At 42.0% G+C, this 26356-nt stretch overlaps 1 protein-coding gene across 1 annotated transcript; it reads right to left on the bottom strand.

Moving 5' to 3' along the window:
* Window positions 1–1428: 1428 nt before the first annotated feature.
* Window positions 1429–25139, bottom strand: YWHAQ (tyrosine 3-monooxygenase/tryptophan 5-monooxygenase activation protein theta). Its single transcript, XM_005153244.3, has 6 exons — window positions 24972–25139; window positions 23474–23858; window positions 7675–7798; window positions 4925–5088; window positions 4474–4569; window positions 1429–3426 (listed from the first exon to the last, which is right to left on the bottom strand). Exons 2-6 carry the CDS (start codon window positions 23765–23767, stop codon window positions 3367–3369), a joined length of 738 nt encoding a protein of 245 aa, XP_005153301.1. The 5' UTR covers window positions 23768–23858; window positions 24972–25139; the 3' UTR covers window positions 1429–3366.
* Window positions 25140–26356: the final 1217 nt, after the last annotated feature.

Here is a 26356-nt window from a genome sequence, read left to right as displayed (position 1 = left end):
TGTTGTGTCTGTGTGTCTAGTCAAAAGCTTTCACCTTCCCCCCACAAAAATCCACCTCCACAACCCCAAACTTACTGTGGTCTCCCTACACTGCTTTGTACTGCACAAATAAAGTCAGGTGCAAAGTAGCAAGTGTTCTGTTTCACAGAATTATAAAGCAATTTTTCTCCTGGTATAACAAGGAGCCTGCCATCAAAGAGAATGCTGCAACTAGACTGAGAGGAGGAAAAGAAAACCCTGTTTATTGACATTACTCATTTCAACAAAGACTCTGAAAAATTACAAAACTCCATGTTTGCTGCTCAACTGAGTTATAACACAACACTTGAAAAGACCCTGACTCGGCATGAAGTACCATCTCTAATATCATTGCCCATCCAGCAGAAGGGTAAGAACTCTTAATATTCTGAAAATACTAAGAAGTTGCAATTATTAATGCAGTACTGTGAAGTGTGTTGTAGAGGTTAAGACAGTAACTCTGTCCCACAGGATTTACTGTATAGAACCATATTCAGCATATGAAAATCCAATCTTTAACATAACCAGACACCATTGGTTTACAAAGTGTCTTAGATGGCATTGTCAGTTGTGCATCTGGCTTGCAAAGGATAATGGTCTGGGACTGGCAGTATTGGTCTGCTCAGTGTTTCCTTGGCCCTGCGGCAGGTACTCTTACATAAGGTGGAGCAGCTTCAACTAGGTGTAAATTATCTCCAGGAGCTGGGAACCATGTTATTGCATGAGTGTGCCTCATCAGCCTGGGTGTTGTACTAGTATCAGCATTTACCTGGGAGAGAGGCACTAGGCAAAAGCATTTAGAGAATTACAGTCTATTTATTCCTTTTTTGTAACATCATCCTATTCCCCTTTCATTCTTCCTCCCCACCCCTCCAAAACATATAGTTGCCCAAATTCTAGAAGTAACAGCATGAGGAAAGGTGATGCTGCATTCACTGTTACTCAAGTTCAAGAGTTGATGTTGCAGTTTCAGGATTTTCTTTTATGCAATGTGTACATGCAATGAACAGGAGACAGCTAGAATTTGGCCAGCTTGACAGACATTAGAAAGACCAGTTAATAAATCAAGCTATGCTCTAGATACAAGGCCCAGATACTGTTCTGGTACAGAAAACTGGCAGCTCTCTCCTGACAAGCTGCAAAAGGAAGGGAACAAGAGAACAGCGTTAACTGACAGTGTAGTGTGAGCAAAGACAGCATTCCAGAAGACAGCAAAGCAAGCAGCTCCTAAATGAGCAGATACAGCTGACTGCTAACATGTCAGTACCAAAACATCTGCTAACATGTCAGTACCAAAACATCTTCACTAGGAATGAGAGCACTTAGGAGCTGAACACCTTTATGAAACAAATAAACGATCAGTAACAAATGCATGGGGGAGGGGAAGAAATTATGAAACCAAAACACTGATTAAGAAGCATATGAGTTTATGTAGAATCCTGCCACACAATACTTTGACAGCAATTCAAAGTGACTGCATGAAGAAAATGGATTTGATACAATTATTTTTTAAAGCAATGCATGTAAATTGAAGCACATAACCCAAACAGTTTTATTGTAGGAACACTCATTGTGCACACTCAAAGAATGAACAAAAACATGGAAGGTGGAAGATGTACCATCGGAAGCCTGCAAGGACTAGTCGTATGTCCCTTTTTGTAACACCATATCCTGTCTAGTCAGGACACTCACAGGAGTTAAATATTTTCAAAAACCCACCAACATGGGAAAACAAGAGGTAGAGGTTTAGGAAAAAAACTCTGCAGTAATCTAGAGGACAAAGGAGAAACAAGAAATAAAAGAAGCAAAGTATTATTACAAAAAGCTCCAAAACCTGGGGCAAACAGTAATACTAAACACATCCTAGTAACAACAGAAAGCAGATTATGACATGGCAGTACACAAACTAGCTTTCTAGAGCAGGACAAACTCCATTGCATTACTAAAGGTGTAGCTGGAATACTGTAATAATGATGACCATCAATTAAAAAAAAAAAAACAACAGGAAGAACAATCAGAATTCCAAGAGATTAAAAAAGTACATAATTTTTAGATGAGAAGATCTGCAAGCCATGGAAGCATATCAAGGAATTGGCTGTGTTTTCTTAGGTCATTAATAAAGTGAAGCCATTAACTCCAGTAGATTTAGTTACCAGGAAGTCCACATGTCAGGTTAACTGTTATCCAGGATATTTTCAGAAAATGAGCTCTTTTAAGAGCAGACTTTTTAAAAGTATGCATTAAATTTGAGAAAGACACTTCTAGCAGATACCTGCATTTCAGTTTAGCCATTGGGTGATTACATGGAATTGTTACAAGTCAACAGTAAGTGGTTTATAAAATGTAATTTTATTTAATGTTACTTTGCTGTTACAGAGGGCATAACATTTTCACAAGGCTTTTTTGGGACTACAATCAATGATTAGCAACACACAATAGTGGTCCAAACTCTCTAAGTAACAATCACTGGACAAACTTGACACCTTCTCACATGTGCACAAACCTGCATGGAAAAGTACTAAATTTTAGACTTGGACATGTGAACTTCAATTGGTTTTCCCATTCCAGTGTATTAAGAAATGACATGCACTTTAGTCTGCCAAAAAGCACTGCCTGTACTCCGGCAGTAACATGCTGCTTCTAATACATCATACTAAAGTGAATACCAGAACTACAAAGGCAGGAGTGTAAGTGAACTTTCATTGGGAAGGGATATCGACTTAAACAGCAGCAACTGAAGATTAAGAGAAGCCCCTGTTTTCGAACACACGCGCTTCTGTATTACATGATACAAGAAGCAACTCAAATTTGTTTTTTTCCAAACTAGAAATGTTCAGCTTGATCTGGCCCAATACTTCCATATTCCTACTGAAAAGAATACACAGTAGCATGTGAAAATCAATTATGGAAAGGGAACCCTGCAGAATAAGAAGGGAATGTGGAGAATTAAAAGCTATGTGGAACACTCTTTAGTTGCAATTAACTACATTTTCATATCTTACTGTAATACAAAACACAGTCAACTGGCAGGAACTGGTTCAGATTTGTTTTTAAATATCAGGTACACTTTAGTCCGCTACATAAGTGTTTGGAAGTTACTTATGTTTATATGAAATGAAGCTATTAATACTTTTCTACAGCAGTAACCGCACACCAGGAAGGCCAGGACAAACACAAATCAAGGAATGGAGTTTTCCCAAAGCTGCAGTGTGAAAAGACTATAAATTGATTTCCATACACATGAATGGGTTTTCTTTGCTATAGGAAATCCAAGTGGAGCTATAAGGAATGGAGACGTGTAAAAAGGTTTCTTGAGAAGGGAAGGGAGAATGATGCCCCACGTGCAGTTTAGTTTTCTGCACCTTCTGCAGCATCACATTCTTCTCCTGCACTGTCTGATGTCCATAACTAAAAGGAAAAGAAAAACAGTGTCAGCTTTCCAAAGCACAGCTTTAATTCCAAAAAGGGACGACTACTGACTGTCAGAAACAGTAATGTATTGGACTGAAAAGTACAGTCTACAAAGTATCAGTGCACTGGAGCTGTACAACCCTGGCTTACAGTGTGTGCTCAAAGAGGGGCAATAGGAAATAGTTCCTGTGCCCAGGGCACACCTAGCTATGCACCCCAGGTACTGGAGGCAGAGCAGTGTTCTGATCAGGTCCAGACTTTATGCTTAATAGTGAGCTAGGTCATCGATCCCACACCACTCTACAAGTCTGAACACTCACTTCATGAGTAATATCAATTTCAAAAGCAGTGGTCTGAATCCTGAAAGTGAAGATTACCATTTTGGTTACTGAAGCTAGGCATTTTATAGTGCTAATAAAAGACATTCCTACCAAAGGAGTATTGCAAAATAACAGACATTGCTGGAATTTTAAATGAAGTGGATATCCTGAGGATATTCCCTAAAAAGTTGCCTTAGTTACGTATTTTAATAGAATTTAGTGGTTTCAATAGGCAATTTTCTTAAGTGGGTAGTCATTATAAAACATACTGAAGCATACGTTTTATTCTAAACACACTGAAATTCCATTATCTTTTCTTTTAAATGAAAATTGGGAGAACATATAAAGCAAGTTGCACTGGGGGTACAAAAGGGAAGGCTGAGCAAGAATCCCTGACAGACCACAGAATACTATATTGACTCCTCGTCCATTACCTTGTACTTGCTGAATACACACACCTTCTCCCCTCCACTGAAAAGGACAACAAAGAATGAAGAATGTGTGCTTTCCAAGTTGTTATTCTATATTACACAGCATGAAGATGGTGCCATCATCTTGAACTATATTCAAACTGAGTTATGAAAAGGGACAGTAAGGTAAATAGCCCAACTCAGTGTTATGGTTTGCCCTGTAGTGGAATAAGGACTGTTTTTCATCACAAATGCAGTCTAAATAAGCAAATACATAGTTACAAAACCAGATAGCACATAAAAAGGCAACTTACTGTTAGGTTGTCTCTAAGCAACTGCATGATGAGAGTACTGTCTTTGTATGAGTCTTCGTTCAGTGTATCAAGTTCTGCAATAGCCTCATCAAACGCCTAGAATAATTAAACCATCTTTAGTCTATTAACTGATCATTAAGCAAACAGAAGCTAAACCTATCAGTAAAAAAGGAACATTAGAAATTAATGATCTGCATTGCTGTGTTTGAAACAGAAGAGTAATAATAAAGCCATAACAAAAGCTTGCTGTGTTGCTGAAAATTTAAGTCATAGTGTAAATACCTGCTTTTGTCCCTTTAATTCCACTAACAATGTGAGTTTGGAAACCAGATACATTAAATAGGATCATTTCCTGCATAAACTCTAGGAAGTAATAATAATTCATATTATTTTAAGTATAAACTCTCTTCTACTGTCTCTGCAGGCATACAGAAGAAAAAAAGTCACTTACTGTCTTTGCCAGTGTGCAGGCAAGCTCAGGATTGTTGAGAATCTCATAATAAAATACAGAGAAGTTAAGAGCTAGACCCAAGCGAATGGGATGTGTTGGCTGCATCTCCTTCTTGCTGATATCAAATGCCTCCTGATAAGCTCCCTGTGAGTTTTCTATTGTTTCTGTTAAAAGAATGAAAAACATTACAGGCTTCATTTATTCGTTTGGTTTTGCGGGGGGAATTGGCTGGGGGTTTTTAAAGATACTTAAAGTACTCCATTAGTAAGAGACTGAGCAGTCCTCCATAAGCCTGCTCTTAGTGAAACACTGCACTTACTTACTTTAAAAGGGATTTACAATCATTACCCTGATTAAGTATAGCTGCCACACTGACAGAACACAGGGAGCAAATTAAGCTACTACAGAGCAAAGGTATTCAAGAGGCAGGTAAACACACAGATGTTAGTCAATATAGACATCCAAGATGATTGTATCACCTCAATGGCTTTTGACAGTTTATGTATCAAAATAAAACCCAACCCAAAAGCACATCACTTCTTCTACAGAACATCTACTTCATTCTTTGCATAGGATAGATGTGCTTGTGTAAGTTGGTTGTCCAAATTAAAAGCGGCTACTCTCTTGTAGAAGTTTGGAAAGCATGTACTGCATGTTCCTGAAAATCTGAAAGTCTGCCTCCAAAACCTGGGTGTAGACAGGTCAAGATAAAAAAATAACAAGGTTGTGCCCAAAGTAATTGGGAGAAATATCTCAGAAAAAAAAGGTTATCAGGCTAGAGTGAATACTTTAAGAGTGCTACTCTTTTGAGTTCTCTTTCAGTAGACAACCAGAGGTCCCTAACCATGCCTGCAGAATGGAAGGAGACTGCAGAAAAAGGAAGTCCACTGTCAGAACTCGGAATACAGCTCTCTGAAGGAGGTAATACCATTACTGCTCTAGAAAGTGCTGTAGAAAATAGTTTGGTAAGTAAAATCTGTTAAATATTCAAAGGAGTCAAAACAGACTTCGGTTTTTCAGATTCATCCCACAATGAGTGCTAATGGACTACTAACTTGTTGAGAACAGATGGAAAAAAGACAAAAGAACTAACAAACAGAAAGTAAATTAGCTTATAAGTACATAAAATATATTTCAAGCTGAGAAAATTGATTGATTGATTGATTGATGGCTTAGCTTTGCAAACAAGATTTTTTAGGTGAGGCACAGCATGCGTGGAACTGGCCCCACCCTTTACACCTGAGGCTTCAAGCTGAGAAAATAAACAGATGCTTAGAAGCAGATCAGAAAAGCTTCAAATGAAACTCCTAGAAGCTTTCCAGAAGTCAAGCACAGAATGTATGCAGAGTAACACACATAAGCTCTAACTTCCCAGTGAAACACCAAGATCTGATAATAAGGTTATCAATCAGTGCCTCTTCCACAGTAAGTACCCCTATCAGCATGCATACCACTTTAACCAGTCTTTTTAGCCAAGATAAGCTGGGATTTCTCTGCTCAGACAAGTCCATAGATTTGTAACTGCTGCTAGAGACAAAGCATGAATCAGATTATCTTTGTGAAAGCTAAAGATAAATTGTCTCTGCTCCAGTTGGACCTGCTGCAGTCATTCGAATCAGGCAAAGGGTTAAGAATTTCTGAATGAAACTTGTGAATGCAAAGATTTTTATTCCATTTTGTATATTTTCATCTCTCAACTTAACTGCTCCTACAATACAAGGAGGCTAACAAAGCCTTTATTGAAGTGACAATCAGCCCTGTCATCCCACTTTGCAATTCAATTGGTTTAAACCAGCTAGCACTGCCAGATGCCAACTATGTCCACCCCAAAGGGACTAACAGTCACTTCAGCCCCATCCTGCTCTAACAGACCATCTACTTTGTGTCACGGCATCACTCCAAGGCTAATTTTAGTTTAGTTATGTAGAAACGTATCACTAGCTTATGCCATACCAAGAGTTTAAAATCACAACAGCATCTGGGCACCTTGCAAGACAGTTCTAATACATCCTCTGAACAGAGTTAAAATCCTTTCCAGAAGATCTTCCTGAGGTACTCAGAACCACCTATGCACATGTTCTAACTTCTAGGAATGTTCTGCATTCTCAGCATGCCCAGTATGAAGTGACAGTACCAGCTGGGAAGTTTTCCAGGCCTTTTCTGCTGGATCCAAAAGAGCAAACTAAAATTACAGGCACAGTGTTATCCCTGTGAACACCAACCATTTCAGAGTGCAGCTCATACTTCTTTGGGTAGTGTACTGACCTAGTAATTTTGTTGCTTCTTTATAGACTAAGGTGACTACAATGAAGTCTGCCTCACCCTGAAATGATTAAAACTAACAGATTAACAGGACTCCATCAACGAGTTAAAAATGTTGCAGAGCTCTGTTTACTCTTCCTCACCAACTTTATTTTAGTAAAGAAATACAAACAAAATTAAACATGCTAGCAGACCTTCACCTAAATTATTTTCCAGAAGCTCTGAACAAGCATTATGGAACAACTATCCAGAAATTTAGGGTAGAAGACCCTAAATTCCCTGACACACTGTGCTCTAAGTCTGTTCAGAATTTAACTCTGTATGAACACTGAAGATTTCCAACTGAAACATAGGTGTTCCCACCCAGCTAACTCAAGTGAATTCACAATACGATATTGGCATATGGACTTCATTTACTTTTCCCTCACCCATGGTCCAAAACTGACACTGATCAGCTTTTAAAGATCCAAAGACCACAAGGTACTTACGTTTTCTGTCATCACCACAGGCAACTTCTGCAAGGTATCGGAAGTAGTCTCCCTTCATCTTCAGGTAGAATACCTTGCTCTCTGGATTAGTTGCATTAGCTATTAAATATTTGTCCAGCAGCTCCTGAAAGAATGACAACAAAAAGACATTGACATATTGCATTCACCCTCACAACCAAGTTTAATCTATTTTATTTCTCTCCAGAAAGTTTGGCTGGACCTGAATGTTTGGTACAAAGGAAAAATTAGTTTAAAGGAAAAATTAGTTTAAATTAGTTTAAAGTGTGCATTTTACATAGATGCACACTTATACAAACAGACTGTGTTAAGGCACAAAGCTGGAGACTACATTAAGATGATCAACCACCTGATCAGACTGCATGAAAAGTAACAAGTAAAGGTTTACTAATGATAGTTTCAGGACCAGGTTTAGTTTCACGATGTGCATTTCTATTTTCACAAACGTTGCTGCAAATGAGTAAGCTCTTACTGGAAAAATGAAACATTATGCAGAAAGTTCCAAAGCTATTTATAAATAAGAACTTATTCCCTCTTCACAGGAAAAAGTAAGAAAAACAACTCAACTGGTTTTCATATAGACTGTGCTCATTAGACTTGTGATAAGGAATCTCCAGCCCACCTACCAGTGACAGAAAAGGCTTTGAACCTGTCTAGACAGAAGGAAGCCTCACTAAATTGTACCAGCTCTTTGTAAGGCTGTAAAGCAATGCTGGCTCCAGCACAGCAAGCAGGGAGACATCCTGCCTGCCTGCCCTGCCGCTCCCAGGAATGGGCAGAACTATACAGTGCTCCCCAGCGCACCCTGAGCTGCTGCTAACATCACTCCCCCTGCTCACAGCTCTCCTACTCAATAACCAGCAGGACAGGGAAGGTTTACAAGCCTCCATCAAGAGGAGGTAAGTCTCCCTGCAAAACCTCCTAGCCTTTCCAAAACATGGGTGAAGGTAAAGGACAGAAGAGGCACAGGATTTTCTCTCAGCAAAGGGGGTACTTCAGAGAACTGACAAGCAGCTTCTGACTGATCTCCATGTCCCTCAGCCATAGTGATTTTACCCAACACATTACCACAACTGACCAATGTTCTCTGGAGTTGACGAAAAGCTCCAAAATAGACTCAAGGAAATCCTGCAATATTCAGAGCAACTTTACACTAAGAATTCAAGTGATAAAGATCTGCATTCAGTTACTTGGAAAATAATCAGGTCATAAAAGCAGCAGAAAGTTTCCACAAAACTTGCAAACTGTGGCTAGTTAAGTAGGATTTTTGTTACAGAATATATATCTAAATTCATGAAGCACCTACAATGAAAACATTTAAGGAACTGTAAACTTCCAGGCCAAAACCCCTCAGCATTTTAATTAGCAACTGTAGCACTATAATTAAAATGAGCTAATTTTAGACACCAACCTACTCTATATGCATACCACTGCACCATTATTGATTCTTTTAATAATCAACAGTAGCAGCACAATCCAGCTCAAAGTGTTTACTCATTCCAAACCCACAGGAGCGGCTGGCAGTTATTTTAAACCAACACTTGTATTAGGGTACCTGCAACCAGGTGAAAAAAAGACTTTTGACTCCACAAAGACAGGGTGCTTACCATGGATGTAATACTGCATAGCTGCATAGACAAGCTCCCTTCAGAGATCCCCCTTACCAAGGCGTAAAGAAACAGTAGTTACGAGTGCTCTTATTACCACCCTAGAGAAAGCAGCAGGAGGGCAAGATGATACAGAGCCCAACATACCTATCCACTTACCAAATCAGAAACAGACATTTTTAGAACTTTCTGTAAATCTACAAAGCCACTGCCAAAGACTAAACGCTGGCTAGTATGGCCCCAGGCTAAGCAGGGAATTTGCGTAACAATTTAACACAGCGATGTAGGCAAGGGCTTGAGCAAGTATATGAAATGGTACACTTCTCTCTGTTATGGAATACACAGCAAAACCGTAGATATGTTTCAAAACAAGAGTTAAGACATAGTAGGCAGATAGGTAATACAACCCCATATTAATACTGTTATTTTGCATGAGTCATTCCCATATTAGCATGAGTTATTCCCACCCTACAGGTTTCTGCAATGAGAAAAACTTCAGATTCAATCAATGTTTTTTAGATGCTTTTCTCCTATGACAGATGTCAACAGCAGCCACAAAAGAACAACACTACCAAAACCAGTTTCAAAGTCTCAGAGATAACAATGCAGGAACCTCAGTTTTAACAAAGACCTGATTTTACAAGAAACTGCCCTGAATGATGAAAGTCAACATGTAGTACACCTGCATTAGGAAAGGTTCTTTAAATCAGTCACAACCGAAGAGTAACTGTCAGCTTCCAGAGGCCATCATAAGGCGTAAGACTGCATTAAACAGCTGAGATGTGATTTATGCGTGTGCTCACATCAGATGTGAAAAACTATGTCACAAGCTAAGGAGCACTGACCAGACAACCAAGAAAGATATGTTGTATGGGATTTTAAACCAGGTATTTGACAAAACTGTATCTCTGGTTTTTCTTTTAAACGCCAAAACAGAACTTTTCAAGATGTTACAACTACATCAACAAGGGAACAAACAGGCATTTTTCCTTTATGCCTTCCAAAACCTAAAGATTTATTGTAAACTTAGCACACAAACACTACTACTGGTCTTATTACAAAATTCAGTCGTTGAAGGAAGCTTTAGCAGTAAAGTCCCATGTGTAACTGATGTGGTTATGACTTACACATACTAAGACCCTGGAATCTAGTGTATAGTAAATGCTTACAGAAGAGCTTTAATGTGTCCAATTTAAGCTGAGCCTCAAACCTACATTATTCCCTAGAGCATTAAGACCCACTTTTTTCTTCTTTTTTTTTTTTTGTCAGATGGGGTAGGCACACACTTCTTCCAGAAGCTCAAATGATTTTGCCAAGGCCTCAACCCTATTGCAGGAACATGGCACTGCATCCTCTGTGTAAGTGCATCTTCAAAGTGCTGCTTCCACTCTGCAGGCTCAAAACCCAGTGGTTCTGTGCAGATTTCTGAGAAACTTAGGGAAACAAGTGGATGCTGGGAGTGAACTGTAGCTTTACAGACAGCAAAGAGTGGGTTGCAAACACTGCTTTGTTTCCTAGGCACTCCTCAGCTGAAGGAGCTGAGCTGCCCTGTCAGCAGCTCCCACTCCTGTATCTCAGGGGCCTCCTAATCCTTACCACAGCACATGGTAAAGGAGAGATCTGTGCTCCTGTCAGCTCGGGTGAAACACATTCATGCAGGACTTTATGTATCTGGTTTTGGTTCCATTTAGGACTATTAAAAATACCTAATTTATTAATTACATAGAACAGAATATAACCAAACTTTGAGTAAAACTATTAATTTATCCATCTGGATGTTATCTTTAAAATCAATAATGTATTTGGTATACTTAGTAAACCATTCATGTCAGGGTATCATCATAATTTCCTGGAAGGCACCTTACCCTCCCTCTAATGTACAAAATGTTGGTGAGGCAGCAACAGCAGACAGCACAATAATGATTTACTTTAAACTGTTGTGAGTCATTAGTAGTCATGAAAACTCAATATTTCCTACATCTGTTCTCTCTCTTTCCCCACTTGGGCTTTTCTACCTTTCCATCAGACATCAATCAGCCAAAGAACCCTCACTTTAAACATCAACTGAAAGTAGGTAAAATGCATACAGGCAGCCTAAGCACTGAAGCAGAGCTCAGCCAAACTTAAGATTTATTATGATATATTTTACCTAAAGAGAGACAGGCACTGCCACAGGTACAATCTGTGAAGTCAGCCAATACAGCAGACTGCCATGCATGTTCACATACTGCAAACATGCACACCCCTTGTCTTTTTTTGGGGGGGTAGGGGTGGTAAGAAAAACATTATATATCAAAATACAGTTGCCACCATCATCAAGAACTCTGACTGTTCTTATCACTAAACCAGGCTAAACCAAAACCTGTACAACCAGCAATTACTTGCCATGCAATGTCAAACATGCCTCAGACACTGACATGAAAAGCCACACATGATGTCTGAGCTGCTGGTGGGTGACTCTCAGAAAATGAGCAGTAATCAAACACTAGGAATCAAATGCAGCAGTCCATACTCTGTCCTCAAGCTGGACCCTTCCTGCCCTGGTGCAGTTGCACTAAGACAAGTTTATACTGTGGCAGTTTGTGATTGGTATCTGCTACTTCCCCCACACAGATACATTACTCTCAAGAGGCTGGTCCTCCTGTAGTTGACAGGATTTCCCACCAACCTGCTCATTTTTAATTCTCAATTAATTTCTGCCTTCACAGTATGCTAACACTCTTGACATCCTTACAGCATCATATTCTCATATATGGTGCTCTTTTCCCCTTCTACAGAAGGCAGGCTTATTTATTTATCTATTACAGAGGTGGCAGCAACAAAGGGCTACCAGTCCCTGGAAGAGACGTACCAATGCCTGAAAGAGCCATGGGGAGCAGGCTGGGAGCTAGCGGCAATCCACTTCTTCGGCCTTTAAAGCTGGAATGGCTATTTTTTATTTTCTCTCCATTAGCAGATATATTGCTTTACATGCCAAGAGAAAGTTACATTTCAATTGTCTTTTTGGATCTTTCTCAAGTTCTACTTTTGTTCCTTCCCAACTGAGTAACTGTCCTTTCTTAGTCTCTTTTCCCCTCTGCTTAAGCAGGAACAAGGGCTGAACATGTGGTTGTAGTATCAGCGCATTGCAATTAACCTGAGACAGAAATACTAAGTTTAATTCATCTGCTCTCATCCCTTCCCCGTTATTTCAGCTTTATGAAAAGCAAGCCCTGAAGAAATATGCCAGCCATATCTTCCTTGAAGCGCATGATACAAAGAAGCTCCCTGAAGACACAGCTGCTTCATAATTATTTGTTGTGTATGCTTCCAGCCAGCCTCTCCCTACACATCCCCTGCAATTCATGGACCAGTCCCATTCCTTGTAAGCATTTTGTTGCCTGTTTTCAAGACAACATCTTCTTTTAAAAGCTGACATCAAAACAGAAAGTCCCAACAATCTCCCCCCATCTCAGCCTATTTTAAAAGGCAAGCCTGATTGAGACATCAAGTTCAACCAGTGTACACCAAATATTTTCTGGACAATTTAACTATGTGGTAGGTTCAAGTGGCAGAGAAATACCACCCATATCTGATCTGTGCTGTTCTCTCCTCCCACGTGTTCAGCTACAAAGAATCTTCACAGCAAAGACGAAGTACAGAAAACATCTTACATACCAAACTGACCTTTGAGCTGCCTTCAGCACTTGTGCCATTTAGAATTGGACTTCAATAAGAAAAGCAAATACACGAGTACAAGTTTCCGCATATATTGCAATATCATTAGCCAATAGAAATATTCTTCACACTTATCTACTCTAAATCAAGGAGAAACATGAACCAGGTCAGCTCAGAGATTATCTACTGATCACAAGTAGTTTAAGGTCAATTTTCAAAGCAACCTAAATATACCATGTGCCTAGGTACAGTCAGAAGTTCCCAATAAGTTAAACTAAAGTAACTCAAAATATTTACAATGCAACCATCAGTCAGATACCAACACCTATGACATGATGCTGGTGATGTGACCCAAACAAGTTATTTAATGTTATTCTATTAAAAAACTGATCTACATTGCCATGTGCATTTCTCACCAACAGTGCAGTGTTACTTTTGTTCCACCAGAAGGAAAAAACCTCAGTGTAAAAGCTATCGCCATAAGCAGAAATGCCCTCCAAAATATAAACTGGTTAAGCTGCTGCCTGATCTTTTAGCAAGGAGGAGTGTGCTGATGGTAGAAATTGCTGCCAGTTTTGTGACTAAAGTCTATATATTTTCCAAGTCAGCCTGTTTCAAGAATATTGTTTCAGCAATATTTTTGAATTTAATGCCCATATATATCTTACTTTAATTTGCTGGAAACACCTTATTCCAACACCATCTTCCATCTTTCAGGCATATGATTTTAAATGCTATTCTCTGAAAGCAAACTCCGTAACTGTGGGAAGAAATTTGTATTCGCAGGTTTTAGTAATTTAAGACAAAGTCATCTGTTGGGCTTTAACTCATATAACTCATAGCACAGAAAGCATCAGGAGAGAAGAAAATGTAATCGTATTAATCTTTCCTGATACAAGAACAAACTAACCAATATCCATGCATACAGTGTAAGAAAAAAAAAATTCTCCTCATCCAATGATGGAAAAAGTTCAATGATATGGGGAGCTAAAATAAAACCAAATCAGCTAGAACTTCAGATCAGTTGCTCAGAAACTCTCTGCTCTCCAAGCTCTCCTCAGACCTCCCAGCAGAGGAGGTGCTACTATTCTCTAGGGTACCAGTTTTCACAGGTCTTAGAGACTAGACTGAATTTTATTGCCGTTTCCTAGGTGGTCCCTCCCTTCCCGAGAGGACATTGAATGTTCCCTGTTTTGAACTTTTAAGTGCTTTTGGGGTTTTGTTGGGGTTTGTGTGTGTGTGTGCAATGTCTGCTTTTTGCGGCCCTTCTAAGGAACACTGAAGTTAGCATCAGAACAGATGTTAAATGGGTGATAGCAAGTAGCTGATTACTTAACATTGTTCTTGCCTAGAACAGCATACACTTACTAACCAAATGCCACAGAACCAAATGGTCACATGCAAGTGAAGAACCTGTTTAAAAATAAACCTATTTTGTGATAAGAATCCTTAAGAATAATGCAGATGCACTGAATGTATGTCAACACTTTCTTATTTAGCAGGTTAACTCACACAGACTCGGCATCACAGTCCCATCTAGAAGACAAGCAGCTTGCATCTAACAGGCTCACTATGCAGTGTGTGCCACCACATACATTCAGCCATAGATGCAGTGTGCAAAATACCTGGAAAAATTCTTCAGTCTCAAGTATTTCTGAAGGTCCAGCTCCACCATGAGGAAAATCACCTACAAGTAGCATACAGGGAAATGGTTTCCAACTTAATTGCAGTCAAGAAGTAAAGCTAAGATGTTGATGAGGCAGCTCAGAGCAATATGTTCCCTTAATATAACTGTTAAATGTGAATCTGAACACATTAAAAGTTCCAAAGTGTTTGATAGCACAGATGATTGGTGCAGGCCCAGACTATTCAATAAGGCTTCTACTCACAAGTGATTGCCTGTTTTAATCATCTAATAAATTGTTACAAAGACTTCTCCACTACTTCAAGTATAATCAGTCATTCCAAAGTCCACAGTATGACTCACTGCAACCTAGGTGTGTTTTAACATTCAGCAGTTGTTTTCTTAACAGGAAAGGGAGAGTCCCCTGCTGCAACAGAAAGATCACTTTACTTTCAAAAGTGTCATTCAGCAGAAGTTCTTTATCCTTCTGGATTCAAGCTTTATGCATCATCTCCTTTTGGGAGAGCTTTAAATAGTTTTCATACAGACCTCTTAAGACTGCTAGCAGTTCAGTTTATCTATTGAGGAAAAACCACGTATGCCTTTCCAGTAATGGTGTGGCCTTAAGATGACCTGACAAGGCACTGCTGAAAGGAGAGACAAACATACCTGGCATGGAAACAGAGAAGATGACCTAATTCATCTTTTCCATTTGGTTCTGAGTTTTGTCTACATAGTTTTGAAAACTGGCAGTCAATCTTTACAACTGGCCCTGAATGAAGTATCTGGAATCCCACTTAACAGATGCACTGGAAGCCTGAGCTGCAGCATGTCTGCCTACACTATTTCCACCTGGGGCTGAGATTAATTTCACTTAGAATTTACATTCACTGCTAACATTTCCCCTAAACCAAGTAGTTAGAAAGTTCTGTAGTTCTCAAAGAACTATGTAAGCCAGGAACTAGAAGTATGTGGAAATGCAAGTTCTCCTTTCTCTACAGATTTTCATCAGACAAAAACTAACAACCTAGTGAAAGTAAAAGAATTATTCAAGTGTTTGTGGCAGAACCTGGAGGTTTTTCAGTTCTCCTGCAAAATGTAGAAATGAGTCTTAAGTCATCCCCTTTTCAATAATTACAATATTTTTCTGAAGTAGTGGCCATACAACACAGCCAAAAGCTTTCAAGATTTTCTTTTTATCACATTTATTTCAAATTGATTGTAACATTCTTCTGTGATTGCATTTTCCGTATTTCTAATTCCTCAAAATACTTCGTTACACTCCTCTCAGTAAACATGCATTACTGACAGCAAATTCTTCTCTTCAGAATCCTGACTACCTAAAAGTTTCTTTCAGCATCTTCCATTTGTGATCTTTCCTGATATGACAGAATCAAACAAAAAAGACTAAGTTTGCATTTAAAAATATTTCTATGCTCTGCAGCTCCAAAAGTCCTGAAGGTACAATTAAGTGACTGACCAAGATATATCTAGGCTTAACAATACTTAAAATGAACAACAGTGTGTAAGATTCATGCGGGCTTAAGGTATGTTGCCCTTATGCAAATGTTTATTTTTAGAGCCAGAAAATATCAACATTCATGACAATAAATACATGCTGGAGGGCCTGAAAGTGTTACTTGCTTCACTTCTGCTCTCCATTTCAAAGCCCTAGAGGCCTGTGAACACTGAAATCCAGAAAGATAATGGCTTTAAATTGACAGAGAGTACATTCAGATTAGACATTAGGAAGAAATTCTTTACTTTGAGGGTGCTGAGGCCCTGACACAGAGAAGCTTGGCTGCCCCATCCCTGGCAGTGTTCAAGGCCAGGTTGGATGGGGCTTGGAGCAAGGTGCTCTAGTGGAAGGTGTCACTGCCTGCAGCAGGGGGCTGGAACTGGATGATCTTTAAGGTGCCTTCCAAGCCAAACTGTTCTATGATAATGAAACAGATCATTGCTCAGTGCAGCTGGAAGAGTCTTCTGCATTGTCCAACTTCACCTTGAAAGAAACCCAGCAATGTAATATTATATTTCACTCAGTGTATTAGGAGTGTGCCAGTAATTTGTTATTTTCCAAATGAGACAACCTACGACAATGAAGTGTAACCTTCAAGTCACAAAAACTAGAAGCCAACATTTCAGATAGCCTCATTATAACCATTTCTCACAGCAAGTGAACCTCGACTTTCTTACTAAGGCTCTGCTACCTACTTCCATTTAGAATTATTTCTGCTTACAAGAATTTTGCAAAATGCATTCAACTTCAGAACAGAACTTCCTGAAGAAGTTTTATCCAGGAAATACGAGGCTGTCAATCTGGTAAGCATGTACATAGTGTATTCAGAACATTTATTATTGGAGGTAATGGAATACTTTGTTTCCGGAGCTGAACATGACTCCTATGTCCAATTACTTCAGTGGATAGATTGTATACATTAAAGGACAGAATAAAGATTACTGGAGCAAGGAATAAATCCTTATCATTAGGAGCTGGTAACTCAAACCCTTGATTCCTTTAACAAACTAAGAGAAAGGCACAAGCAAGATCAACAAATTCAGGACTTTCTACTTCATAGGTCTTTACATTTGATCGTTTCATGGGTGCACAGAACCACAAAATGTGAAACTCAGCACCTACATTATTTTTACTGCCTCTCATATGTAAATTGTCATTTCATATTAACTCTTATTGGGGTATACAGAGAAGAATTAGCAAATTACAAGCTTACAAGTCAGCTGTATGCTCAGCTGGTGCATTCTGATGTTGGTTCTGACATCCTGGGAAGCAGAAAGGATGAGGAGGAAGCTGTAAACATCAAGCCAAAGAACATAGTAGAGCTTTATGAAGTACCAAAAATGCAGTGATCAAGAACAGTCTTAGTTACCTTACCTAGTTAGTCTGTGATAAAATTAGCTTCAAGTTTATGGTCAAGTACAAAACTACTCAAATATAAATGGCAAATGACATCTAAAGGCACTAGGCCCATTGTTCTCAAAGACCAAAAGCATAAAACTAAGAAAGGGCAACATCTACACAAATAAGAGCACACTGATTAATCAAGAACCCTCCTTCACCTATCAAACTTATAAAGAAAGAATATCCATGCACTTTTACCAGCCCTCCCCCTGCCATTTTCCTCACCACCTTCCTCTGAAAATCAGGTATCTCCCATTACTAGAAAAAGAATATCAAGCTTCTGTGCCCATACTGGTAAATCTAATACTTTAATACTGGCAAAGGTATAGTACTAAGCTTTAACAGCCTTGATTACAATCAGGCTAGTTAATCTATAGCATACTGTCATTAAATAATGGGTTTGACACTGGAGATTGGGCAGCCAAAGCCTCATCTATCTCAACAGCTGGTCACCTGTATCAGTACAACTATTTCCTATTTTCAAGGACTACATCCTGCTTCTCACAGGATGTAACATTCAGGACAGGGTTTTCAGAGCTGTTAGGAGCTATGGCTGCATAAGCGCAATTCTCTGGTGGCCACTTCTTAAATTTTTAAGAACAGACAAGCCACTGATCTTCAGTTTTTTTCAACAGACATAAGTTAACCCTACTCTCACCTTTGCCTCAAGATGGAGATATCCATGCAAACCAAATCAATGATCTAAACTCACCCTAGTACCTTCTGAAAAAGAAAGTGACACTGCACACATAGGTAACTTAATGGCACAAGTTTTCAGAACCTCAAAGAGATTACCTCGCGGCCATTCATCTTGTGTCCTTCACTAGCTTGCTTGTAATATTCTAGAAATTCAGTATCCAGTTGCAGGGGGAGGGGGCAGCAAGCAATGACTGCATGGGATGGAGGCCTCAGCTACCATCAGAATTCCTTGAACTATTTTTAGTTAGGCTTTAACAGTTTTCAGCCGCTTCAAGAACCTCAGTGCATTCTAGACTTCAGTTCTCTAAGTGTCAGTCCTTCCTTAGAAACAGATTCAGTTTTCCTTGCACAGAAGTATAGTATTCCAGCAGTAGGTTCTAATGAGAGGCAAAAGCTCATGTAAGAGAAAGTACAACTATGACAAAGTCAAACCCGGATAATGAGTTTAAGGCTTAAGCATATTAAACTACAAGAGATTCATGCATTAAGTTCCACAATTCTTATCAAAATGCTAGAAGTTGTGCTAAGAATACAAAGGAGAATCAACTCTCTCGCCACATATTACCCTTCTTCTAAATGATGACTGTTATTCCAAATTAAAACATTCATTTTACATTCCCTCCACAATTCTGGATCTGCCAAGAAGTAACATTCCCAATCTAAAGTCTGGCTTTGAGTCATGAAGTAGCTGGTCCTTTTAGTCAGTTACTTAAAAAGGATGAGCCAATAGCATTTGCTTTAATTTACACAAAAGGAAAAAAGGTAATACCTGAAACACTGTCCTAACCACTACTGGGACAACTAATTCAAGTAAAAAAAGTAATATTAAGTGATTAGTAGGCCCAACCTTCAGAATAAAACTGCATCCTACATAGTTCCCAGTGTCAAAGACTGTAATACCCTCTTACTCAGATGCTATTTTCACCTCTGCACTCCTGTCACTGGAGAAGAGAAGGCTGCGTGGAGACCTCATAGCAGCCTTCCAGTATCTGAAGGGGGCCTATAAGGATGCTGGGGAAGGACTCTTCATTAGGGACTGTAGTGATAGGACAAGGGATAATGGGTTCTAACAAAACCAGGGGAAGTTCAGGTTAGATGTAAGGAAGAAGTTATTTTTACTGTGAGAGTGGTGAGGCACTGGAATGGGTTGCCCAGAGAAGCTGTGGCTGCCCTATCCTTGGCAGTGTTCAAGGCCAGGTTGGAGGAGGCCTTGAGCAACCTGGTCTAGTGTGAGGTGTTGCTTCCCATGGCAGGGAGGTTAGAACTAGACGATCTTAAAGCCCTTTCCAACCCTAACTATTCTATGGTTCTATTTCCATATAAAGCCTGGCCATTCATTGAAAATAGAAAAGCAGAGAGAAAGGATTCACAGGATAGAAAACTCTAGTAAATTGTTTATATACTAGCACTAAGCTGATATTTACTGAATCTTCCAAATTTCTGCATGAATAATCATCATCATCAACATTTCACTTTCCTGTAGGTCAAAGGTAACATTGGGAAGAAACAGTGCTATAATCAAAGCTTATTTATCATCTGACATCAGATATTTAAGCTGACAGAGGAATCTATTTGCTGATGCAAGAAAATACTGACTTCATTTTCAATGAAGCTATGAAGTTGAGCTGCTGAAGACATCCAATTTGAACATGATCCTCCAGTATGGGGATTTTTTTTGTTCATTTTTAACCAAGTAACTTTACAACCAGATCTACAAAATGGATAAAAATCAGAAGTTGACATAGATTTTTACCTTTATTATATTTGTTTCTTAATTATGCAAAGCAGAAGTAGTAACAATACTGCAACCCTGGGGTGGGGGAAGGAAGGAAGGAAGGAAGGAAGGAAGTAACAAAGAGAGCTGGCAAGAGCAACACACCAATTCATGCTTTCAACAATTAACACTGCAATCTCACAGAAGATCAAACATTTACAAGCATCTTCTCAACCTCAAGACAGTAAAAACTGAAGTAAGACACTAGTTGTCTCTAAAGAATGAAGCTTGAATGCAACATGAGTTACTGCTGTGAAAAGGGACCAAGGCCCTCAGAAATCTCAGCAGTTTGATCTGCTCCCCCAGAGAAGTCCCAGTTTAAAAGTTACCTTTTTTGAAAATCTGATGTCACTGAACAGTGGGTGTATATACAGTAAAGCATTAGTCTTACATTCCACATTGCACCTTCAAAGTTCTACGTTATTTCACTATGCGGAAGCTGCTGCTGCACCCATCCCGTCTACATTATCAATCATCCCTGTCCTGAAGTCACTCAGAGAATATAAAGAAACATGAACTTTGTGCTCAGAGAGTATCTGAAACAACAGAGCTCAACTTCATCTTGAAAAAAAAAAGTTAAGTTGCCAGCCTGTTTCTTTATTCAGGGACAAAAGTTACAAGAACAGTTTTGACTAGGCTGCATATGGGATGACTCAACATTCATTTTCTACATTACCAAGGAATTAATCAATCAATAGAGAGACTTCATAAAACCTCCTAGTGTACCTTTCACATAAAACATTTGTGCAAGTTGTCTAACAAAGTTCTACCACCTCTTCATTAAAGAGCCACTCTCACCTGAAAGACCAGTCATAAAATTAAGAGTTAAAAAGGGTTTAGATCACATCTACTCCTATTTGCTAGATAGGCAGTTAAAGCAATGCCTTCACTGCTTGGCATGAGATGGAACATCTTACTGTGACCACTGATATTGGTTGTTAATTAAATAATTAGCAAGTTTTATTTTTATTTATCTATGTATATATGTAGATATCTCAACATAACTTTTGATGGTTGTATTCTAGTGGTTATTAAATTTAAGTTCCTTATCAACCAGTGCCCTAGACTAATGCTTTACCTAACTGGCTTGAGGCATTCTTTATGGAAAAAAAACCCAACTGTAGATCCAGCGTTGTTGCTGCCTTTTCCATCAAAAATTAGCAGTATTTTGTAGCGTTAGAGTATTTTCAAATGAAGCAGATATACTTCCTTTTCAAAAGGTGTGCCATACCAGCAATAAATGACTTTTGAAAAAACTTTTAGCAGCATGACTAACAGCAGTCACACTCCACCCCACACATCCACCCTTGCTAAATCCAAATACTCCAGATGACAAGCAACCGTTCCATACTACTTGCCAGCAGTTGTTTCAGATTAGCTGCCTTCCTAGAGTTAAAGGCCCGTCTCTGAGATTCAGCTTAAAGAGATCTAAAAATGTTACAAGCACTTACTATAGCATTAGCAAAGGAAAAAAAAAAAAAAAGTAATTCGAAGGAGGAGGAGTCAAAATTCCTTTGCAGCTCAGCTTTAGGAAACCCATCCTTTGTAGTGCCTGCACATTGTGAGTTCCAACTTCTTGGATGCTGACTCATGGATCATAGAAGCACTAGATGGAGGAGGAAATGGAAAGAAGCTGAACAGAATGTAACTTGCACATGCCCCTCAAAGGAAGAATAAAAGTCAGAAGGCTTGCAGAAGACAGGCTGACATCTGCTCCTGCCAAAGGAAGGCACATCTTTGCCAGCAGGGCAGAACAGGAAAAGCACACACAGTTGCAGGTTTCGGTCTTCACTACTTCCTGTAGCCTTCCAGGTGAGAAGGGAAGAGTTGCCAACCAGGTCATTGCTGAGAACAGAGAAAGACTAGAATGCAGGGGAAACCCAGCTAGCACAGGAAGAGCTTGCTTTTCCTATATCAGAGGCTTGTGTTAGCACGGGTACCAGACTGCCTGCTGTCCACCATTTGATGCGCCCGGAATAATTTCAGTATAGATACTGCATGAAATGGCTCGCTACCTTTATCATTCAAAGGCATTCAGTTTCCCTATGGAAGCACCAGCTCCTGGTGGCAGAATGCTGGCATCTGGTCACACGGGTTCTAGTGAAACCCGTCACAGGAATCAGTAGTCAGTGCCCTACACAAGTCACATCATTTTCTCAAAGGTGAAAGTTTTACAACTTAACTATGCTTGTAACTGGAGAAACTCTTTGAAGACACAGGACTCTGAAATGTGTTAAGGAATTAACTCAACTGATTCATTAAGTTAATAAACACCCAAATTATTTTTGAGCAAAGGTAACTTATTTTGACTGTTTTAAGAAAAAAATCCCCAAAACCTATTCGGCAGCATCCAAGAAAGAATAGCTTTTTCAGCACAATCCAAAGAAATACTCCCTTGTATGTGAGGATCCAGAACACTTACTAAAGAAAAAAAATCAGTTAATTCTAAACCAATCAGCTTTATATTCTGGTCTCCTAAACTGATCTAAGATACATTCACCTCAAAATTGTTTAATTCCTCATAGACCTGCTTCTTCCTGTTCTTATGTTAGCAATAGCAGACACCAGACAAAAATAATGAGGAAGAGCAAATAAACCACTGAAGGTTATCTGCCACACAGTTTGTACTGCATTACACACATGTAGCTTCCCTCAGCCACAACCCTTGTCACATGCAATAGGGTCCAGCAGCCTCCACATTGCTGACACGTCTCTTCAGCTGCCACGACAGTGCAGTACAGTTTCGGTATCGATAGCATCTGAAATTCTGCTGCTTGTACAGAAATGTATTCCTGGGCTTTGACACACTCCTGGGGTGTCGTGCCAGTTTTCACACCTCAGTTTTACATTATTCCATAATTACTGCAAATACATCTTAAAGATTCCCTTGAGAAGTCAGCTTGAATCTGACAAAGCCAACTTCTACATGTCTTTATTTCCTATCTTCAGCATGGATGTTTTACTTTATAAGAATATATTTTTGTCAAAAAGATCCTCAAAACATGCCTTAAATAGCCCTTGACAGTCTTTCACTTTGCAAGATGTAAAGAAAATGCACACCCAGTGCAGGTTACTAGCTCTAATCTGAAGAAATAAAGGGTTTTTCTCACTTTCTTTTCAGCTTGTCTTATGAATAGCTCAGCTTGCAAACCACAGCACAAACAGGCATGAGGCTAAATTCTCTGCAATTACCTAGTGCAATACTACATATGGATCACTCCAGCCAAAAATGTATTCTAAAGGCACACTCAAAATTGACTGCGTATCTCAAATACCTCTATACATCTATGGCCATAGTGTAGAGTAGATGATCTTCCTCCTCACAGAAACGCACATAATGACTGCAGAAGTTACTGCACAGACTTCCCCTAACCCAGCATACTTCACACAATGTTTCCCAGTCAAGCTCTCAGTCCTATTCACCAGTACAGCACAACACATGAATACTGCATTTCTTTATCCTAAAAATAAACAGAAGAAAAAAGGAAGTCCCCACTCACCAGCACAGTGGTGCAGATGGACCTGAGCTCAGACTCCACCTTCTCCCGATAGTCTTTGATAAGCTGCATCTTCTTGTCACTGGTGTCTGTCTTCTGCTCAATGCTAGAGATGACCCTCCAGGCAGAGCGCCGACCCCCCACTACGTTCTTGTAGGCCACTGAGAGCAGGTTGCGCTCTTCATTGGACAGCTCGGCACCTTGCTCAGTTACTGCCTTCATGCAGGTGGCCATATCATCATAGCGCTCAGCCTGCTCAGCCAGCTTGGCTTTCTGGATCAACTCGGTCTTATCCATGGTGGCTGGCAGTGGGGCAAGAGCAGTAGAGTAGCAAAAGCAGGAGAAGCTGGGGACGTCACACTACCAACACGAGAATGCACCTCAAAACCTGCCAGAAAGAAGACAATAACCATGGCGCTAGGATGTCCACTACAGAGCATAATCCTATGCCACCCCTTGCAACCCACCAAACACCAAGGATCACAGCTAGCCTTGCCTCCTCTTCCCCATCTCAAGTGCTTCTTGTGGAAAGACAGACTACAGCAACCTGCCCTTCCATGCAGGGCTATGGGGAGAGGCACTAGTCTCAAGGGTCCACCCCTAGGGAAAACACGACATAGAAACCCAACTGGGGAGGCACACTCAGCGCTAGTCAAGGGATAGCATCCTAAAGACCAAGCACTGGAAATAGCTATTTCTCCATCAGGGAGGACTTTTTGTCTTCACCCTGCTTTTCTTCCTTGCCTTCTAACATGAACCTGGAGAAGGAAACCCCACCACCTTCGGCGCCTCGCCCAAAGCCCTTCCCCCGTCTACCACAAGCCCTGCAAGTGAGAGCTGATGAAAGGCGGATGCTGAAGGCGAGAAAAGTGGTAAAGAAATAAAAAATGAGCGAGACGATCTCGTCCCTGGGGAGGCAAGGAAGGGGTTAAAACCCAACGGGCTGGCAGAGCGGGCCCTGGATCCGCCTCCCCCGGGCACCCGCGCTCTGCGGGGCGAGCGCGGCCAGGGGAGCTCGGAGCGGCCGGGGCGGGGCGGTGGGGCCAGGCTGCTTCGCCTCCTGGCGGCGGGGGGCAGCGGGTCCTGGCCTCCCGCATCCCCCGGCGGGAGCGGGCCTAACTCCAGCCCGGGACGGCGACTCCCAGCTTGGCGGGGACCGCGACGGCCCCGCATGCCGGCGGGGGAGCCCGGCGGAGCGGCAGTGGGTGGGGTCTCGGTCCCGACGAGGGGGGGGGGGGGGGGGGGCAGAGGCGGCCGCGTCCCCAGGGACGGCGGGGGGCAGCGGGGACGGAGGGCGGCCGGCGTGGCCTCCCACAGCGGCAGGGCGGAAAGAGGAAGCCGGCGGCCCCGCTGGGTGCGAAATGGCGGCGCTGGCTAGCTGCGAATCCCGCTTCCCGGAGCCGCCGAGGGCTCCAAGCCGCGATCACAAAATGGAGGACGAGGAGCAGGCAGCGGCGGATCGGGGCCCGTGCCCGCCGCCGGGCCGCGGCACGGCGCTCACCTGGTTCCGCTTCGCTAGGCCGGGCCGCGGGCGCCACCCGATCGGCTGCCTCGCTCGGGGCTGTGGCGGAGAGAAAGAGCCGCTCCCGTCTCCGGCGAGAGCCAGCGCTAAAGGGCGTTGGCACAGGCAAGCCTACCCGCTGTTCTACCCGCGCCCACGCGGCCAATCGGAGCCTCATCTGCGGGTCTGGCCCCGCCCCCCCGGGCCCTGACAGCCAATCCGAGCAGAGCGCGCCGCCGCGGGGGCGAGCGCAGGCAGGGCACAAGCTCGGTTGGCCCGTGGGCTGCGGCTGGGGCCACGGGGTTTCCTCCAATTAGATCCAGGGTGAGATGACGTCACTGTCGCCATGGTGATGCTGCTACAACCCCCCCCGTCCCCATCCCATCCCCTCCTCCGCCGTCCCCCTTTCCCCCTTCCCTGGCCGCCGGGGCCCGATCGCGGCACAGGGGGCGGTGGGTGCCGGGCGGCACCGGTGCTGCGAGGGGACGAAGCGGGGAGAGAGGCAGGGAGCTCCCAGCGGGGAGGCACCGGCCGAGGCGCTGCCCCCGTCGGCGGCGGGGCGAGAGCTCTGCGGACTGGCAGAGGAGAGAGACGGGACGAGGCGGTCCCGCTACACATCCAGGCTGTCCTCCGGCACCCGAGCGGGCAGAGGTCACTACTCCTTCCGCCCCCCGGCCCACCTCTCACGTTAGCCCCGCAGGAGCGGGACTGCTTCCCCTGAGGTGGCTCGGGAAGGGCAGGGCGGGGCGGGGCGGGGCGGGGCGGGAGGAGCCGGTATGGCCGGCGGCGGCCGTTGGACTCTTCCGGAGGGGGCAGAGTCCGCCTGTCCGCCCAGGCTGTGACTTGGCCCGTGCACCGACCCGGGTGGTGGCGGCCGGAGCTCCCGCTGCGGCTGTTTCCCCGTGGCGGGTTCTGAAAAGCCATTTTTGAGTGCAGGCGACTACGCCGTGCCCTGGGCCGGGTGACAGGAGGGCGGTCCTGAGGGTGCTGATCCCCAGGGCCCGCGCAGGGGCAGCGGGGGCAGGCGTTTCTCGTAAGCAGCCATCAACAGATTTCCCCTCTCTTGATGGGATCTTAATTTGCAGGAGGTCAGAGATGTGATGGACACAGACTGGAATTTTACGTCCATGCTATGACATATTAATAACAAAATGTTACCTAACCGTGGATGGCACCTGTTGCCATACATACGTCCAAAATGCTGTCCAGGTCGATGCACGATTTTTTCTGTCCAAGTCGCTGAGGATGTTGTAATGACACAGGGGTTTTGCACTGTTTGTCCCAGCATTCAGCACACAAAATCCAGATGTGAATCAAATGGCTTCGGTTTGTCCGGGTTCAGGTTAATTGGGGTTCACTAGTGTCTTTGTGCAGTATAGAGTCTC

This window comes from Melopsittacus undulatus, chromosome 3 (assembly GCF_012275295.1).
Source record: "Melopsittacus undulatus isolate bMelUnd1 chromosome 3, bMelUnd1.mat.Z, whole genome shotgun sequence".
Taxonomy (NCBI): Eukaryota; Metazoa; Chordata; class Aves; order Psittaciformes; family Psittaculidae; genus Melopsittacus; species Melopsittacus undulatus.
Note: the sequence above shows the minus strand (reverse complement) of the source record. Positions and strands in the feature narration are given on the sequence as shown.

What these genes read in the sequence shown, in the direction of transcription:
- YWHAQ (XM_005153244.3), bottom strand. Translation starts at nt 23,767, where the DNA reads ATGGATAAGACCGAGTTGATCCAGAAAGCCAAGCTGGCTGAGCAGGCT. An exon ending in CCATCTGCACCACTGTGCTG is followed by an intron (nt 7,799 to 23,473) that starts GTGAGTGGGGAC and finishes TCATTCTTTCAG; the next exon opens with GAGCTGCTGGACAAATATTT. An exon ending in CTGTGGTGATGACAGAAAAC is followed by an intron (nt 5,089 to 7,674) that starts GTAAGTACCTTG and finishes TTCTTTTAACAG; the next exon opens with AAACAATAGAAAACTCACAG.